Source organism: Melanotaenia boesemani, chromosome 1 (genome assembly GCF_017639745.1).
Source record: "Melanotaenia boesemani isolate fMelBoe1 chromosome 1, fMelBoe1.pri, whole genome shotgun sequence".
Taxonomy (NCBI): domain Eukaryota; kingdom Metazoa; phylum Chordata; class Actinopteri; order Atheriniformes; family Melanotaeniidae; genus Melanotaenia; species Melanotaenia boesemani.
In genome coordinates this window covers 20229771-20249904 of record NC_055682.1, presented here as the reverse complement: position 1 = coordinate 20249904, position 20134 = coordinate 20229771, and the positions used below count along the sequence as shown (strand labels likewise).

The window sequence follows — 20134 nt, the reverse complement described above, 5'->3', positions numbered from 1 at the left end:
GAGAGGAAAAACAGGCAGAGTAAAAGATTTCTAAGTGTAATTAATTCTTTTTTTGTGTGTCTGTTTAAGTATCTGATGATGGTGAGCCACCACCTAGCAGCACTTTGCGAGCATCTGAAAAGTCCACCATGGAGCAGCTGGTCGAGCAGTCCTGCTTCCGTGACTACCAGCGTCTGGGCCTGGGCACCATTACTGCCAGCTCGTCTCGATCAAAGTCAGGCGAGCAGTTTAGGATCACAGCCGTAAACAGGCTCTACTCTCTCTGTCGCAGGTAACCAGCTTTTACCCGATACTTGCTCCCACTTATGTAACTTCATTTGCAGCAGTGTGGCTTTATTTCACCCATGAATCAGACCAGAAACCTCCTGATCTGTGCTAACGTCACTAATCACATTGCAGCTGTGCTAAATATAAGTTTCCAGGATCTCTGAAGCTGTACAAAGTTATACAAAAACTCAGTGTTTAATTTCCCTGTTTCTCTTAATTCCTAAAGTTGTTTTTCAACAGTTTCTTGATGGCAGAAATTCTCCTTTATGTTTGTGAGAGTTCTATTATTTCTTTTCCTGTCTTTCATCAGCTACCCAGGACTGCTGGTTGTTCCTCAGGCTGTGCAGGACAGCAGTTTACACAAAGTAGCTCGCTGCCACAGACACAACCGTCTGCCTGTTGTGTGTTGGAAACATCCCCGAACCAAAGCTGTGCTGCTGCGCTCTGGAGGCTTCCACGGAAAGAGTGTGGTGGGATTGTTCAAGTCACAGAACCCCTCCTCAACAAGTATGCTTATTTTCTGAAAGGCACAGGTCATGCCTTTCATTGTCTTTTAATGTAGTGCTTTAGGTAACTTGTTACCATGAACAAAGAATGAATGATGGCCAAAACAGTTTATAGAATAATGATGCTCCCAGGATTTTTAGTGGCTTGGATCTGCCTCTTAAAATGAACTTTTGAAGTTTTCCCTTGAAAATAATTATTCATATTAAAATAAAGGTTATTCTCTCACTTTTTTTTTTTGCTTCTAGCTCCTGTCTCGTCCTCAGATTCTTCCAGTAGTCTTGAACAGGAGAAGTACTTGCAGGCTATTCTTGACTCCATACCCATCTACTTCAAAATGAATGGAAACAGCACCCTGACCAACCGCTCCCTCATTGGCCTCTCACCAGGTACCAAATAAAAATATTTAAATGTTTTTGTTTAATAATGTCCTAAGTGCTTAAATAAAGGGAAGCTAGACTTCCTTTTGTGGTTCTTTTAGAAGTATAACTTCTGAGAAGTTGCACAGATTGATTTATTGTCCTGCCATCATGGTGCACATGGACTCATGAAATGGTTGAAACTCAGATTATTAAACATCTAAAGAATAACAGATCATGAAAACTTCAGGCTTTCAGTACAAGGACCACATAAGTAGATATCCTGATTTGATTTCTCTTAGCTTTGCTTTTTATGTTTTAATATGAACTAAATGTTTAGTATAATTTGGTATCATTTTTTTAATTAAAACCAACCATTAACTTTACAGAAATTAGTCCACTTTGCTAAAACATTTTTGACTCTCATTTAATTTGAACACTGGCGAACCTGCCGGTACAGAGGCTGAAACTGGAACATGTAAATGGAGTATGGCCAATAATGTTATCTGTTAAAACTGATGGCTTTTAGCCAAAGTGAGGGGCATGAGAAAGGGCTGTTAAAACCAAACACGGCAAATGTCTTTGTTGCCTTAAAGCGAGCTCACACACCTTGCCTTTTTCACCAGGACTGCCTGAGCCAAACCATGGTCTAAAGACGATTAACCTTTAATCAGTTCAGCTTCCTTTTGGATAGCAAGGAAGCAAATGCTGGCAGACAAGACACCTTACATCAGTTAAACTCTGATAACTAAACTGATTAATACAGTTAATCATACTAATGCAAGATTATTTAGTTTATTCTTTATTTATTTATAATTAGACTGTATCTTTAACAGTGCCTTAGAGTGACTTTTGTGAATTGGCTCAACATTCACTCTTACGTGAAAGCTACCTGGCCTGCCTCCAGTGGCCTTACCTGACCTAAATTTTATTTTGGGGTGGCCTTGGCTTTGTCGTGGGAAAAAAAACTTAGTTTGTTTGCAAAAGGACAAGAGGCCAAGCAGAGTTCATTTCTTCTGATAAAGAAAAAAAAATGCACACTGGCACTTATCAAGCTATTTTTGTTCACTCCAGCTCTGTTTTTTTCTGTCCAGGTAATGATTTGCTTCCTTTTTGTGTTTGCACTGGTCAACGGTTATTTTTCACCTACTTATCTTTGTGTGTGTAGGGGTGGGGGGGTATTGTATCTGATATATGGTTAAATTTAAAAGGAAAATAAAAAGTTATGTAAGAATCCCAGGACAAGTCTGGGGTCTCTGCCTAGCCCATCCATCTCCTCTGACCTTACCTGTCTTGCCTGTGAGCGCTCCCACACACAAGTCATGCACGCACAAAACATGAACGTGCAGAATTTGTTTACGTTTTTCTCTTTTTATCCACAATTATTGTGTATTTAAATTACCCAGATGATGAAGAGTTCTTCAAGGGAAATGTTTGAATTTAACTCGGTTTTAAAGTGTTTTTAATTGAACTGAAGTTTACTTTTCTAATACCAAAAAGAAGTTACATTGTTTCAATTTTGACAGAAACATAAACAAAGTCTGTACATTCTCCTCCTGTGGTCAGTCTTCACTGTAGTATTTCCAGTCTGTTGTCCCCATAGAACATCCAGGTATCTGTAGTCCGTCATCACATCGTTTCCCAGGACAGAAATGATCAACTTATCCTGATCCAGCCACTGGACTTTTGCACATGACACCAGTGCATCAGCCCTGTCTTGAAAGGCATGTGTGAAAAGGCCTAATGATTGAGGCATAGTTAGTAGGAGTGTGACAGGAAGGCTTGGTCCTCAGTGGACAAGAGCTCTGAGTTGCTGGGTTTAAAGGAGAAGAATAGTGAGCATCGTCCTGAGCTGAACCTACTGAAAAACATGTTCTGTTCATCAGCTCTGAACTTAATACCATCAGTCTGATCCCCCTTCTTCTTGAAGACGGCGGTCTTTTTGATCCCTGACCACATCCCACATGTTCTTCTGCTGTAGCTTGATGATAATGAGCTGAGATAAACATCTGATCACTGCAGTCTGTTTGTTTTTGTCATCTACCCTTGCTTATGATTTGATACTAACACTATACATGTAATGTGACACTTGTTTAAATGTCCTGCAATCTCTGTACATGTTTCTCCTTCAGGCAGTGAAAGGAGGACATCCAGGATACCAAAGATGACTCCTGTCCACTTAGACATCCCGTTTTCAAACAGTTTTACCAGAGGAGGTGAGTGTTTCCTGCTTTTTTATATGATACTCAACATGCGTGTCGTTGCCAGTTAAAAACTAAATCACTGAAGCATCATCTGATCGCTTAAGGTAAATGTTACAGAAACAGATGCTCGTTTTTTTAGCACACTGAGATTCAACCTAAGTATTTCCATTGTTTGTCAGCAAACTTAAAATCCAAATTTGTGAAAATATTTGAATTCTCCACATTTAGTGCAAGAGTTGTAAAAGCTATGGAGGCTAACGTGGAAATACACTAATAAAGCGACAGTTCAAATAACACTAATATTTATAAGTCATTGGCTTTTACAGTGTTTTTAATTGATGATTTAATAATTGAATCTAGCTTATTTTCATAAAATACAAATATTAGGTGACTGTTATGTAAAACTGAAGGATTTATGTGTCATGGCTACTTGTGACTGGTGGCTAACTGGCACCTAACCCTAACCCTAACCCAAGTGCAGTGATGTTGCGTTTCAGATGAAAACACAGTGTACTGCTAAGCTGACACATGACTGTGACTGTTTGTTTTGGAATGTGAACTCTTGAAAAGAAATCCAAGTACTTGCCGTTTTGTCTCGACATCTGTGCATGCCCGAGCTGTTAATCACCGCCTCAAATGAAGGTTAAAGGCAAAAGAATTGTTCAGACTGACTCAGCACGTTTTCAGCGTGCTGGAAAGCATGACACATCATCCCCATGTTTTTGGGGTCTTGAGTGTTTCACTCCAGGTTTCTAATCCAGTAAACTGCGGCATTGTTTAGTAGTAAATGTTGGATGGAATATAAATGCTTGATTAAAAGTATCTTAGATTACAGAGGTCAGGAAATTATATACTTTTTTGTCTTAAAAATTCTTAATTAGCATTAAAGAAAATGTTTTTTTTTTTTCATGATGTTCTGTAATTTCCTCTCAGTTAGGCTATTTATTTTTAAGAGTTTACGTTTGGTGAATAAAATGTAATAAAAAAGCATTGAGTCTCTTCTAGGTTTGTTTTCATGCTTTAGCTGAGATTTCTACAATAAACTTTACTTTTGTGTAATTTTGATTTCCCTCCTCACTATCCTGCTTGCAACTTGTGTAAATGCAGTTTAGAATATCGTAATGACTGCTCCTTGGATCCGGAGCATTACAAGCAAACTGCTGTTCCCAAGTTACACAAACCTTCCAAAATCTAGAGGAAGACACGCCAGACCTCTGTTAATCCTGAAGAGAGAACATGATTTGTCATCTGCAAGTCTGGTTAGGTGCATCCGCTTCTGGAGGCAAACATCTCACTCCCGTTTAAAGCAATGGATAATCATATTAATGCATGCTGACATGACAATCATTTGCTTTATTATTAAAAATACAGAAATGTCTCATCCTGTCTATATCTGGGCCCATCCAAACCTTGACCATAAACTGTATTTCATTTGCATGACTGTAGTATGGTGGGTTGTGATGGTGTTCAGTATGATTTTGACATTAATTTTACCTCCATCCTCTCTCTTGTACCAAACAACCAACCAGTGCTTGAGTACAAAGACAAACTATTCACTCACTCACACCAAAAACCTGCCAGTAAGGAGAAAATTCTAAATCAAGGTAGAGTGAAACTGTTGCTTTGCCCTCCCAATCTTCTTACAACCCTTCTTCCCTTTCTTACACATCTGTGGAGCTTCAGCATTTCTGCTTCCTCTAACCCACACAAATGCTTACTAACCAGGTCAGTGCTGCAGTGCATCATGCTAAAAACCTCTTACAAAGATCTTGTGGAGCGTAGAACTAATCATCACTGACTTTGTGGGTGCTCCTCTGGGAGCTGTGGTTTTTCACAAACCAGAGGCTGCTCTCATGTGGTCTTCTCCATTGTTGAGCTGTTGGCTCAGTAGTGCCATTCGTGGTCAGTTAAGATCCGGGTCCAGAATGAGGGGAAACAAAAAGGTTTATCATGGCACACAAATCATAATTTACACAAAATAAAGCCGGATACAATCCTGCAGTGTTGTGAGGATAAGTTGTGAGGATATTCTGTAAATCTGACTGCAGGGGGAAAGAATTCAGTAAATATAGAAAGTCATGGAAGTCATTTGATCTTGTTTTTGATCCCCATGTTTTGATTCATGTTTTTATCTGTGAGTCATATCTGCTGCCATTTTAATTTCATCTTCTGGGGAAGCTTCAGGTGTAAACAATTACGTAAGTGATCATATCTGTGAATAGTGGTGGAGACAGCCCTTGAAACTGGTTCAGCCTTAGTTTAAATTTAGATCATAAGAAATTTACAGCAGCCTAATTGATAGAAGTCTCTTGTTGAGTTTCTCCGGCTATAGAAGATGTTTCTTGATACAGTTTGATATCCATACAATACAAATTAAACGCAAAAGGCCTTAAAGTGATTACTGTGAAAAATCACATCCTTCCTGATGGTGATTCACACTGTTTGGAAGTCATTGCATGCTGGTTTTCAGAGAAATAGCTTCTAGACTTGTTGACGTGCTAAAATTCCAACCACTTCTGCTTCTAATATCATAATGCACCGGATCCTCAGAGGCAACTGCTTTGTTGGCGGACCAAAGGAATGAAGGTGCTTGTATAATCCCAGCTGAACTGCTGTGCATGTGAAGTTCATCTGCATGTCATGTGTTGTTCATCATTCTGTCTTAGTTTATTTGACAGCCTGTGTACACAAGTGGCATTCGAACAAGCCAGCTTCTGCGCGTGTGCGTAACTTTTGTTTGCAAATGTGTCTTTGCAGGTATGTGGGCCAGCCTGCGCTCAAGCAGCAGACTCAGTCAGCACCCATCAGCGGATAATGTGGGTGCCAGACTAGCTGGGAAAGATCTGGCGCCCCCTGCAGGGAGCAACAGCCTGCAGGCTCAACTCCTCAAACATCAGGCCGCCCTTTACGTCTTCGGAGAAAAGTCGCATCTAAGGGTGAGAAGGAGAAAAATCCTGCTTACTAGAGGATGAAATCATATATTACTACTAACTTTTGCATTATATTTTTATTAATCTGTTACATATGAAAAAAAAACTGTTGCAGTCCAAATTCAGCTTTATGAATCCCATTTTTTCTGTCGACTGTTAGCAGAGGGATTATTTTATAATAACTGTAAAGAAATAATTCAGTAGTTGAATAATTTAGTAATAATGTAATAGTTTTAGATTACATTCATACACCAAACAGCATGTTGATTCATATCCTTAAATTAGACAAGAGGGAATTGAATTATTCCAGATGTGCATGAACTTTTAAAAATGATTATTGAAGAAAAGCCACACAAAAAAAGCCTCACAAAGATTGCACCATCTATGCATTAATTTTTTTTTGCACAAGTCTTGAAGCTTTTCTTTCACCCACAGTGAGCAAATACTTGAATAAAAAGCATAATCTGCATTAAGCATGCAAAATCTAGATCATCTAGCCTCTATATGATCTAGATTTTGCATGCTTGTTGTAGTTTCAGCTCGGTATAACGTGATAAAAATTCCTCCAGGGCCTCAGATTGGACTCCTCTCTGAACTGCGAACTGGTGCCGGTGGACTTCGCAGACACACGACAGGTGAAAGCTGCATTTAAAAAACTGCTGAGGGCCTGTGCTCCCAGCGCCTCATCGTCTGACTCAGAGGACTCCTTCCTCAAAGCCTTGGAGGACTCTGAGTGGATCCTGCAGGTGACCAATCACACGAACAGCACTGTTTGTTTTTTGTTGTTTTTTTTTTTTTTTTTTCTTTTCATTTTATATGTTACAGTAGTACTCACTGAGAGCCTAAGTAAACTTTGTGTGAGAATGACCCAGCAGTCCACTCCTCATCCTGTATATCAGACTCACATCATGGATAAATTATGCGAATAAATCCACTCTGAAGCCATTTTCCCAGGGGAAGCACATTCTCAGCGATGGGGTAACAGCATGCTGGTTATCTGATTGACCCCCTGCAGGCTTACATTGGTCATATAAAAAAAATACTATCTGTGGGAAATGAACAGTGCTCAGCTAATTTTTTAACAGTAGACCAAATATAGTAATATATTCAGAGTGGATTAATTATGTCTTATGTTGTCTGTGTCTACATTTGTTCTCACATATGTTGACCTCCCACAGCTTCACAAGATCCTGCAGCTGGCACTGTTTCTGGTGGAGCTTCTGGACAGCGGCTCATCTGTTCTGCTCAGCCTGGAGGACGGCTGGGACATTACCACGCAAGTGAGAAAAAAATTAATAAGTACCTTCATGAAAATCACATGAGTTAGAGACAAACAGATGTGAAGAAGATTTTTGAGCACAGTGTTAACACTGTGCAGGTTTTGTCTTTTGAGTGTTTCCATTCAGTCATTGTTCTATAATTAATTTTGCTTAAAAAGCTGAAAGAATTGAAGCTGGTTTTAAAAAAAAAAGGTAAAAAAAAAATCTAACCCTTCTCACCCCCATAAGTGAGACCAGCAAAACTGTTCTTAGTATTTTATGGAGGGATTGATTTAGTTTTCTTTAACAGAATTTTATTTTGCAGGTTTGCATCAAACTGTAGGCTAAAGATTTTTTTCTTTCTTATGCAGTTTACTGTCTATTCACTGTCCTTCACAAGAATTCAGATTTCAACTTATACATCTAAAGCTTTTGCCCACTGTTTTGCTTCTCTTCAAGTGTCTCTACAGATTTCCACTTTCACATTTACAGGATTTCTTACAGTCAGTCATCTTTCTTAATCTTTTCTTTGTGAAATTTTGATGCCAACAGACACAGTTTATATTTGCTGCTCATTTCATAACCATATTCATCCACTCAGAATAAATATTTCTTTTTTTATTATTATTATTTTATTTATTATTTTTATTATGATAACAGAGTTTTTAACTTGTATGCAAGTTTTATAGTTTGGAGCCTTTTTCTTTCTTTTTTTTAAAGGTTTGTTCATGTTGAAGAGCAGTTATCAGTAAGAGAATTTGTTATTAGCCCCCCAGATTCCCCCGATGTGCTCAATGGTTTGTAAGTGTGTGTATAATAGAGAAAAAGCACCGTGTGTATAGAAGAGGTTCTGTATGAATGTCTGACGAATAGATTTATATGAAACATATTATAATTTTGTGTAACTATGTCAAAATTTAAAGAGCTCTGTAAGTTCAGACCACTCCCCGTATTCATGATACCATCTTTGAAATAGTCCTATAAGAAAAGTTCTACTCATCACAGTTTTTATTGCAGTTACTAAAAGGTATAAACATTTTGCATATTTTGCTTCCATAATCTATGAAAGTGCAAAGCCTCACAATTTAGATGGTGTAAAGCATTTTAGGATCCCAAAACCAGAACATTCATGGTTCTTTATTTTGTAATGTAAGTCTGGACTAAGTTTAACAGCAACGTTTTACCTTTTCTAGTGGCGCATACTTGTATAGTCAATTTCTGCTGCAGTTTTTTCATCACAACGGTCCAAAGAATAGAGGATTTCAGTATTTTGGAATAAAAAAAAAGGGACATGGTTTTAACCACCTCAGATAAAACCGTTTTTAGTTTTTGTAATGGTACAGATGAATCCTATTGTGTCACTCTTTAATGTTCCAGTGCAGTTTATTGGAAGTGAAAGCAGAAACTAGTATCTTCACGCTGCACATCTGAGTGGCTATGCGTGACTCATAAATCTCCAATCTCATCTTGTAATCGGTTCTGTATGAGGGTTAGAGAGGTTATGTAGATATGATAAAATGTCTGAAGTCTTAAGGCCTTAAGTCACTGAATGTTGCTCATTTGTAATCTTAAAGGCTCATGGTTCTGATTTTGAAACTATGTAAACAAAAAGTCTATTTCAATCGCGATCAATTGTTAGAATCTCAGTATTTCATTACATGTTTGCTTTCTGAGCTCATGTTTTCCACGCTGACCTGTTAAATTGCACATGTTTGTGTTGCAAGCGTTTGTCCTTCAAGTGTGTTTATGGGCTTTTTAAGGCCCTGGGCTGCTGTGTAAAAGCTGGGTTTGTGGATCCCTCATGCAGGGCACGTGTGCAGCCCTGAGCATCTTTCTCCGCTGGGCCACCGGCTCCAACAGGCTCAGTCCTGATCGGCCTGTACAGGCAAATAGTCTCCATATGCTTCTGCCTCAGTTCATGGATCATAGACATCCAGCAGACAGGATGCAGAACGTCTTTCTTTCTACGTGCCGTTTTCTGCTTCTCTTTTCATCCTCTGTCCCCTTCATTTTTATATCCACTGTTCAGTCTGCTGCAGGGGGGAGGCATTTCACTGCTGGGGCTCAGGGGGCTTTTTCTACCACTCAAACCTGGATCTTCTTGTAAACCTCACGGGGAAGCCACAGACTGTTTTTCCCGCTCATTCCACAAGCGTCAGGGCTCATTAGTTGTGTTGGAAGAGACACGGGCGGTGAAGCTGGCCAGCCATATTGCATGTATAGACAAGTGATTCTCAACTGGTATTTTATGGAGTGAACTCAAGCTTGCCTGAAGACTCTGTTGCAGTGTTATATCAATAGCAGATGAGCTGTTTAACTTTGTTTTGTCAGATGATGGTTCAGTTCTAGACTGTGTTCAGGTTTTTGAGGTATACTAAGCAAAGTTCTGCTCTACAGTAAATCATGCAAGACAGATTTTTCACAGTTGTGGTGAAACAGATGTCACTTTGCTTTACTGGTGCAAATTTTAATCCTGTTTGCTTCCCAACCCTGTGCATACAACAGCATAAATGTTAGCAGATACTGCAAGTAACAAGATACAGCAGAAATTTGTCAAATATATGTTTTAGGTCTTCTAGAAACAAATTTGTCCATCAAAGAGTGCAGCCAAGTTCTCAGTGTACAACACGTCCCCATGACATTCACAGTGTTATAAAATTTAATTGTCATTAAATTCATTTTAAAACTGGCCTTGACATAAAAACCCATAGTTCATGTTAATGTTTCGGTTACTTCATCACCCTAAAGTGTCCTGTGGGTATTGTCTTTTTTAATACTTTCATTTTATTGCAATGTCACATCTGGAAATGTGACACAGTCTAGAAACTTTTCATGAGTCACTCGGCAAGAGATGTTCACATTCCAGTTGTATAATATTGAAACATTTAGGGTAGTTTCTTCAGTTTGAAACAGGTTTTTTTTCCTTCATTTCTCTTCAAGTGTAGTCCATGTACTGATTTTTGCAAAAATTAGGCCACAACAAAATAAAAAAAAATCTACAATCCAGCAGAATGGTGTAGAACAGGATTATATTTTTCTTGTTAATAGAAATGAGTGTTTTGCTCTTTCTCATGCACCAGGTCTTATTTTTATTTTGAATCTCTTGGTCATCTTGTCTCCCTACAGGTGGTGTCTCTGGTGCAGCTACTGAGCGATCCTTTCTACCGAACACTAGAAGGTTTTCAGGTGCTCCTGGAAAAAGAGTGGTTATCCTTCGGCCACAAATTCTGCCAACGGAGCAACCTGAGTCCCGGCAGCCAGGGCAGCGGTTTTACACCTATTTTCCTGCAGTTCCTGGACTGTGTACATCAGGTGAGCTTCACCCCACCCCGACACAGGTACTCTGACCCTTCAAGTAATTCTGCCTCTGCTACGTGACTCCACTCTGCTTTCCCTCCATGGCTTCAACTTCTTCATAACTTCTTCATGAGCTCATGACATTCCTCAAAAGCAAACAGGCGAGTAAATGAAAAAGGCAAAAAATTCTTCTATCATTAACTATACACATTAGTTAAGCACATCTCAACACTGGAAATGTAATCTCAGCAGCATATGCACCGGGGAGTGTTGAGGGAGGCTGCTGCCCAGATGGTCCACGAACCCAGTGATCAGCGTTGAGCTCTCTGTGCTCGCGTGTTTCACCATCTCTTCACGTTCAGTGCGTGTTTAAAGCTGCATGTGGAAAATTGCCGTTTTGGGGATTGAGAGTCTCTAGGAAGGCTTGGGTGTGCTTCAGGCTTTTGGGGGGGAGGTCGAGTTAAGAATGAAGCTCAAGCAGTTGAGGGCCAGAGAACTATGTCTGCTCTGAAATGCTAACTTAAGAGAATGCTGTGGGGGGGTTTTGAGTCTCCAGGGGTCTTACAGACCCACTCCCATGCACTGACATCAATACATAGTTTCTGCATTTGTCTTTTGAAAGTGTAGTCTTGGCAGCTAAGAAAGTTTGGCGGGGGTCCTCGGGGTCTGGAGAGTAATAAACAGGGGAGAGAAAAGATTCGGACAAGAGCTCAAAATAGAAGTGCCTCATCTCCAAAACAGCTGTTGTTTTTGCCAGCGGACCCAGGTGGCCTGAAATATTCAGCAGTCCCGTTGGCCACCTCACACAACTGGATGGGAACAATGGAGCAGCAGTCATGCTGGCTCAGTCTGGATTGTGTCTGGCAGTGATGATATTACTGACCTCTGCCCTCACAGGGACAGGAGACGCTCTTTCCTGTTTCTAATTTATACACTGGAGAGATGGGAAGCCACAACACAAAGACACAACTCAGCTGTCTCTCACACACAAACAGGCTTCTCCTCCGGCCTCTAACTGTCTTAATCCATCTTTTCATGTCCTTGCAGATTTTGGAGCAATATCCTCTGGAGTTTGAGTTTAATCAGTATTATCTGAAGTTCCTGGCCTATCATCACATTTCTAACCGCTTCAAGAACTTCCTGCTGGATTCAGACTATGAGCGCTTGGAACACGGTCAGTGTCTTTTTATATACCAAAAAAAAAAGCAATAAATAAAGAGATTATTTATTTTGCATATTTATGATGGGGTCTTCTTTACACTTTTAGTGTCTGCCTTTGGGTTTTGGCTTTTACTTAGTTGAAAACCTTTTTAATGCTTGTTATAAACACACCATGTATAAACTTTTTTGTTACTATTTTAACTCTTATTTTGATATTTTATGGTGTAAAATGTCATCATAGGCCATGTGCTCAACAGCTTTCTCTGTTGTGTGTTTTCAGGGTTGCTGTTTGAGGACAAAGGTGATAAGCAGGCCCGGAGAGGCATCTGTATCTGGGAGTGTATTAACAGGATGCACAGGAGGACTCCCATCTTCTTCAACTATCTGTACAACCCCTCAGAGAGCGAAGTGAGTGAATTTATTGCACACTGAAGAGTGTGTATGAACTGCTATCATACATGAGCTGTGCAGGCTCTGAACATTTGTATTTATGAATGGCTTGAATTTAGTTTCTCGCTTCATTTTGACCGTTGGCGAGTATGTTTATCACAGTGAATATAACTTGTAATCACTGATTAATAATATTGTTCTGACCTTACAAGCAACTATAGTTGACTTTATGACTCCTGATTGAGGTTAAAATATTAATTAAATGTGCTTCCTGCTGAAGCTGTTTTTGCATCCAGAACTGCAGCTTCGGTTAAATCACTGCAGAAAAATGCATCATCTGTCAGTTTATAGGGGGCTTCAGAAGGACACTGACTTTCTTTTTGACACATCCAAAAAATAACACTAACTGGACAAAAGTTTTATATATTTTCCCATCTGACAAAATATTAGTATCTCCACCTAAACAATTTCTACATCCCTCATTGTTTGGATCCCACTTGGATGTTTTAGCTTTGCTGTGCAGAACAAATTGTTCTGAGTTTGACACCGAAAGACTGTTTTCAGATATTTCTGTTGGAAGTTTCTGTTTGATCACATGAAATGTCAGCCGAAGGTGCAAAGCTGTGAGCTTAGTTTGAAACATCAAAATGAGTTTAGATGTTAGTTATGGCTCCATCAGGCAACTTACACCAGTGTGATGCGGTAATTTAAGCCCAGACTGCAGCCAAAGTAGACTTTCAATGAGCTAGGTGAGACTTTATTTCCAGACTTCCAGACTATTCTGACTTTATTAGTTAGGAAGGAGGCTCGACACCCCAGAGATTTGAACTAGGTCATTTAATTATTATGGAATATTTCTTTTTTTTCCTTCTTCTTCTTCTTCTGTTTTACATGTAATCTGTTTTTTTTGTTACATCACTGAATAAACTCGTAAGTCATTTTTAAGGTAAATCTGTGACTTTTAAACCTCAATATAGGAGGAAACAAGTATTTGATATTTGACTATACTGCACTTTAACAATATACTTCACTATAGAACTATAATTAACCATGTGAGGGATTAGGAGGATCAGAAACAATAGTTTTAATCTTTAACATGAACTTCTCTTTCTATTATTATTGAAAAAGTTTTTTCCAGTTTTAGTTTTTAAAATGAAGATGTTCAAACAAGCAAACGAGCACTAATTTTGTAACAGTAGAAAAAAAGACACCTTCATCCTGTCTACATTAAAACACTGCAGTTTCCTTGAAAGGAGAAATCACTAATTCATCTCTTTCTGATGAAATCTGCCTCTGTGTCAGAATTCAGCTTATCATCCAGAACCGTGTTCAGGCACTAAAACTGCTGCCAATTACATACAGAGGGTCCCAGAGACTCGAGTTTCTTCAAAAACATATCTTTTGGTTGACAAGGTTTTAGTTATTCATGGGCTTTTAGGGGTATATTTATATTTGGGCCTGCACCACAACTTCCCAAGTCATATAGATGTGCATGTTAGTGCACAGCAGCCTGCTCAAAATCAGGTTTACTGACAGTAAGAAATTCTAATACTGTATGCTGCTGACACAATCAGAAACATCTCAGACAGGAACAGAAAGTTATTTCAGAAACCACAAAAAAAAAAAAACACTCGGGCAGCTCATAGCACACAGGAAGCGATGCTGCCGTCCACAGTGCTGACAAACGGATTATCTGAATCATAGGGAAAATGTTTTAAATGGATCTTTTAATCACATCGATAAAATTAATAAACTCACAACACTGACCAAATAATGCATTTCTTTTCATTTATGAAGTATCAGAAACCTTTTGAAGAATAACAAAAATAATCTGAAAAATTACTGTTGTTAGTGTCTCAGGTGAGTTTTTCTAGGGGGCCCAACTCCCCGTAGCTCCCCTATAATTCAAACCATGAAGTTTGATCTGATATCAAAAGTGTAAAAGAGAGACCAGAACACAATCCGAGGGAATTTACTGGAAGAAAAACAGTAAAATAAAGTACTGGGCAGTTGCAGAGATGATGCGCTCTGGTAAGAGCATCACTATAACGTTATTCTGCAGCTGCATTAAGATTCAGTGTTGTTCCACTTTAGGTAAAAACATTTCTGAGTAGAACTCAAGAAATACAGTCAAACTTAAGACTAATTTCCATCTTCAAAGTTCCTGATGCTCATGTTTCCAGTCACATTTCTCTACAGTGTGTTTCACTTGAGATTAAATGTTTGCATTTGATCATCGCAGGTAAACCTGATGGCTTCTGTTTTGCAGGCGGTCCTGAAGCCGTCTATCAGCATTCCTTGCCTGAGTAAATGGGACTTCTTCACAGATGAGACTCTGTCGACCGGACCATGCTACGACTGGAAGATGATGGCTGTGAGGTCAGGTAGCTCGGAGGAGGCAGACACCATCGCCAACAGTAAGAGGATGATTGTGTGGCCTTGTTACAGCAGCGTGAGCAACGCCCAGCCGGACGCCATCACCAAACTCCTCGCTGTAAGAATTTGTCATCAAAGATTTATTACCAAGTGTTCTCTATGCCCTTGTGTCATGTCTCTCTTCTGTTTTGGCTCTTTGTTCCTTTTTGTTGACAGGACATCGAGAAGCTGGAGGGTGAGCTGAACCAGGCCCCGGAGAAATGGCAAGCAACTCTGGAAAGAGTCCGACTGAGCATACAGGAAGACTTTAAGCAGGAAGGAAATGTGCGTGATAGAATAAACATGTTGCATTAAATAAAATACCAAGAGCTCTCAAAACACTTTGACTCTTGTTCAGTCATGTCAAACTTTTTTTTTTTGTACATGTTTGTTCTCACGCTGGCTTTATTTTGTGTGTTTGCAGCTCCATAAGCAGTCTGTGTCCATCTCAGGCCTCATTCCCACGTCCAGCATACAGGCCTTCCAGCGACGCTCCATGCTGCACCTGCCAGACAGCGGCCTGGGCGAGGACCACGGCACCACCACAGCCAACGGGATCAACCGCCGCGCTGCAACACTTTACAACCAGTTTACCCCCAAGAGTGAGGAGAACAGGTGGGTCGTGAACTTCATGAGCTCCGGAACAAATAAGAAATCCACATTTGATTCACTTACTAACTGCTGCCGAGAGGCCAGTCCAGATTTGGATGATGATTCAGCACTACGGTATGCTGCGTGTCATGTTTGTGAGGATTGCTTGTGCTCTGTTAAACTCCGGGTGTGTAATTTTACAATTACAGCGAGGTTAAAGTACAGTCTCTTGGCGCTTATATCTGGATATTTTCTTTTGAGCAGTTATTAAAATCTACTTTTCTAGAAGTTATGTGTAACTTTTTTCCATGTGCTCCTCATTTTTCACATTTCAAAGGAAGTCCTGACAGACAAAACTTTACAGAGATAATGTGAGTGAATCAGAAACCAAACATTAATTAACTATATGTAGCTGTGTAACTGTATCTTTATGTTAAACTATACAGAAATCATGATCCTGTAAATCATTGTGACTTGCTATGGAGATAAAAAGAAAAGCTTGTTGTTGATAAATTGAGCAAACAGCAAGCAGCTGTAAGGAAGATGAATTATGAAATTTTAGAGCTGTGTCAGAATGTTTGGATATGATTACTATACTCTTACACAACAAGAACACAATGTACAGACGGGACTGGAGGTGGTCCTTTACTTATGTAAAATCATGCCACTGGATTTTTTTGTTGACCTGTTCGTCTCTCAGCCTTCTCAGAAGGAAACATTGGGATCAACTTGACTTGGCTTAACTTTGATCATAAGCAGGAATAATGCAAAAAAAAGAAAAACAATTACAAATATTCTTCATGCAGAAATTTATTTATAACCCAGATTATGTAGAAATAACATCTAAACATCCAAATGTTCTGTAATCCCCTCCTGTTGTTTTGCAGGTCTTACGAAGGAATCTTGTACAAACGTGGGGCGCTGCTGAAAGGCTGGAAACCTCGCTGGTTCGTGTTGGACATTACCAAACACCAGGTGGGCGAGTTTCCTTATTTATCTTTAAGAAGCTCTTCACTGAGCCGAAGGACAGACAGCGATTTAACAGTTTGTCTTCACAGCTGAGGTACTACGACACTGGAGAGGACACAAACTGCAGAGGCCACATCGATCTGGCCGAGGTGGAGTCTGTGATGATCGCTGCACCCACTATTGGAGCCCCGAAACACATCAGTGAGAAGGCTTTCTTTGATGTGAGTACACACAGTGACCAAAAGCCCACATCTGCATCACTGCTTAAATGTCCACTAGATGTATTTTGGAAATGAAGCATCTGTTCATCAGCAGACATGAGAACAGTGTTACTTAGTGGGTAAAGTGGTCATTCGATGAATGATCACTGGTTTGATCTCCACCCTCTCCACCGCCCGTGTTCATCAGGGTATGACTGTAGAGCTGGTGCGGCATTTTTAAGGAAACCTTTTATTAACTGTAGATATATTTCAGTTATTCTTTTATCAGCATGTTAGTTATTCGGTTTTTAATTGTGCTGTCCTACAGTACGATATTCAACTACATTGGTACTTTTTAATTTTTTAAATAATTAGTCTTTTTTCAGTGTTATAGTCTTATCTGCAAGTAGTTTATAGATTAATTTAAAATTTTTATTTTTAAATGAAAAAAATGCTATAATTAAACTTTTTAATCCTCTCGTATTAGTTGGTGAGGATGCAAGCGTGGCTCTGCTGTTAAAAGCTCATAATATTTAGAAACTATGTGAATCCTTACAGATGAAACATCTTATATTGTGTTTCTATATTCAGGTAAGTACAGCTTGTCAGTGTTGAACGGATCTGACTGATCTGTTCCCAGACTTTAATAAATCAAACCATTTCTGAGTCACTGACATGATGTGACCCTTTTTTATTATTATTAGTATTATTAGTAGTAGTAGTAGTAGTGTTATTATTAGTTTATTCTTGGGAGGATTTTTTTAACTTAAACTCTTAAAGCCATAAAATACTTGCAGATACAGCAACATTTTGCAGTTTGAGTATTTTAAAGTTTATTTTGTAAAGTTTGGAAATTTGGCAAAAAGATTTTTATGCTTTGTTGAGGTAGAAAAATGAATCAAATGATTTAAGTGACGGAGAAACAGACTTCTCGATCTTATATTTGTAGCATTTGACTCAAATGTCCACTGAGGAAAGAGTAACATCTGTGTGGATGTTTGAGCTGCTCTAACAGACTTTTCTTCATGTCCTCACCTCGTCTCCACTTGCAGGAGCTTCTTTATTACATCATCTGGTTGTTCTCTCTTCATGCACCATGTCAACGACAACGTTGGCTTCTATTTGGCATATTTCTTTATATTGTTAGGCATATAAAGACTTTTCTTTAAATGATTTCTGGAGGGGAAAAAAGTTTGCATGAACTTCATATTGAACTGTTTTACGTTATTTCTTGATTTTATGTTTTCCTTTTGTGTGACCATTAACCTCTTTTATCTGTTGCCCCTGTAGCTGAAAACCAGCAAGCGAGTTTACAACTTTTGTGCATCAGATGCTCCCAGTGCTCAGGTGTGGATGGACAAGATCCAGAACTGCATCTCTGATGCTTGAACACTAAGGTTAAACTATATTTTACCCTCATCAGAGGCAGCGTCAGTTGGCTGAATAGCTCGATGTAGCTTTCAGATTTCTTCCATTTTGGGACCACAGTGAATAAAGTGCCTGTTTCTGCACCTGTCTATATGCTACTTAGCAGCTGCTGCTGGTGTCACCGTCACCCTGCAGGTGGAAGACGGCATCAGCTGTCAGCTCGCTCCGACAGGGTTCAAGTAAAGATAAGCTGAAGTTTTAGGGGACTGCACTACCAAGGAAATATCCTACTTAAGCTGTAAATAGACCTAAGCAATATCACTGGCCATTAGCAACTGTGGGTTCAATTTAAGATTTAAAAAGAATATCTAAAAAAAAAATTGCTTGTAAAAGATTTTCTATAAGATATTTTACTATGAGGAAATGCTGCTCACTGAAACGTATGAACCGCCAAAACTCAGAGATTTTAATGCACAACGTAAAAAGCAGATTGTTTGCACTTTGCGCTAAAGTATGCACTCCTCATCAAAAGTAGATTTTCTTACAGATGCAGACATCCAGGCTTAAAGCGTTAATTTAAAATATACATTTGATGTTTCCTCATGTCGGATTAAATAAAAAGAATTTGCACAGTGAGTTCAAAACATTTTTCTATTTAAATACGTGATGTTTTTGCTATTTTTATTGAATGTTTATTTACTTCTGCTTAACTCATGTCTCATGTAATGTAAATTATTATTTTTTATTAAAATCGTAACAGTGCAAGTGTGGTGTCAAGTTTTTTTTTTCTGTAAATACCTTTTGTGAAATTTCATTTTATATACTGTATGTGCTGAACTTGAGCATAATTTTCTAACTTTAAGTCTAATGTGACTGTAGTGTTTGTTCTTTTTATGTGTCCTTACTGGTGCAAAACCCCCAAGTGGCCTGTTCCCTGTTTGTGGTAAAACATTGTTCTGAAAGTGAAAAGAAGACTTTTTGTTGTTGTTGAGATTGTCCAGGCCGCCTCTGTGTATTTTAAGGGCTTTTACAGAATATATCATGTAGGACATGTGGTTTCAGATCCTGGTCTCATCTGTTCCGTCTTTGTGCAGCCTTTACCGCTTCATTGCAAAGAAAAAAAGCACATCAATCAATTCAAAGATGTCAACTTTTTTTTTTGTTACTGTATCTTTGTACCATGTTTTTGTGGTGACACAAAATTTTTAAAAATAAATATACTTGAAAGAGTTCATTTCTCTTGTTTGTTGTTTTCAATGACTAGTAAAATTAAATGAAAAGTCCTGCATTTATAAACAACATACCATGCCTTCTATTTATCTTCTTTGGTGTTTTCATATTTTGTTGCTTTACATTCTTTAATTAAAATGATTGTTTTAGGTTTGTATGTGATGATTTCTCACTGAGGCGTCCCCTTCAGATCATCTAAGGCCCATTTATGCTCGACGCAGTAGGCTAATTCGTTATCTGTCTTGCATCCTGTCTCTTCTCTGAGCTCTCCATCCAGTAAAAGTCAGTCCAATGTTTACTCTTGTCTTATCTCTTGCTATTTCTCTCTTTTACTCGCTTCCACCAATATTGTTTTCTTACATTTCTTTGCTGAATAAGCTATAGTGCATGTACATAATGGTCAGTGTGTTGATATCCAGTTGCTGGTGTGTGATGCAGTGCCAAAAAGCAAAACACAGCTGTCACATGATGCCCCGGGCTGGGGGGAAAAAATGTTTTGAAGTGTGGTCCTTCAAGCTTCAGGACACTGTCATTAAAACAATTCAAAAGCACAGAGATTTAAAGTTATGAAGTGTTACTTTAAGAACAGACTAGCCATTTTAAGTTGTTCTTGAGTCATGTACACACTGTGCTGGCGAAAACACCTGTTGGATCAGTAAACATTTATTTCTCCTGTTTTTCAGGTGTAAAACAAACCATCTACATTCTCTTCAAAGGTTTTTCCCACCAATTCAATGCATTGAGCGCAGTGGGATGACCATCAGTGAGAGAAGTCATTCTAGTTGTGCTTTCACTGTTGCTGGTATATTCATTACACCCATTTGATTTAGATTCTCATTCATTTAACAACAAGATGAATATCACATGATAAATGCTCTTTAATAGCTTTTTCTGAAACTAATGGCCCAAATCTTGTCAGTACCACTCCCACAACAAAGTTCTCATTTACCACATCCTTGAACTCCACACAAATTTCTAATAGTAGGCGAA

The 20134-nt window shown here is 38.9% G+C and overlaps 1 protein-coding gene across 2 annotated transcripts in view; it reads left to right on the top strand.

Moving 5' to 3' along the window:
- sbf2 (SET binding factor 2) overlaps positions 1 to 19144 on the top strand; it is a 94019-nt gene extending 74875 nt beyond the window's left edge. The window contains exons 26-42 of one of the 2 annotated variants that reach the window (XM_041985163.1): positions 70 to 271; positions 578 to 774; positions 1020 to 1160; positions 3263 to 3346; positions 4864 to 4938; positions 6092 to 6270; positions 6834 to 7010; positions 7443 to 7544; positions 10650 to 10835; positions 11868 to 11994; positions 12262 to 12389; positions 14641 to 14865; positions 14964 to 15071; positions 15211 to 15401; positions 16265 to 16352; positions 16436 to 16567; positions 17837 to 19144. In XM_041985163.1, coding sequence (XP_041841097.1) covers positions 70 to 271; positions 578 to 774; positions 1020 to 1160; positions 3263 to 3346; positions 4864 to 4938; positions 6092 to 6270; positions 6834 to 7010; positions 7443 to 7544; positions 10650 to 10835; positions 11868 to 11994; positions 12262 to 12389; positions 14641 to 14865; positions 14964 to 15071; positions 15211 to 15401; positions 16265 to 16352; positions 16436 to 16567; positions 17837 to 17935 — 2441 coding nt within the window. In that variant the 3' untranslated portion in view covers positions 17936 to 19144. The remainder of the gene's footprint in view (positions 1 to 69; positions 272 to 577; positions 775 to 1019; positions 1161 to 3262; positions 3347 to 4863; positions 4939 to 6091; positions 6271 to 6833; positions 7011 to 7442; positions 7545 to 10649; positions 10836 to 11867; positions 11995 to 12261; positions 12390 to 14640; positions 14866 to 14963; positions 15072 to 15210; positions 15402 to 16264; positions 16353 to 16435; positions 16568 to 17836) is intronic. The other variant, XM_041985174.1, reaches the window with a different exon arrangement.
- Positions 19145 to 20134: the final 990 nt, after the last annotated feature.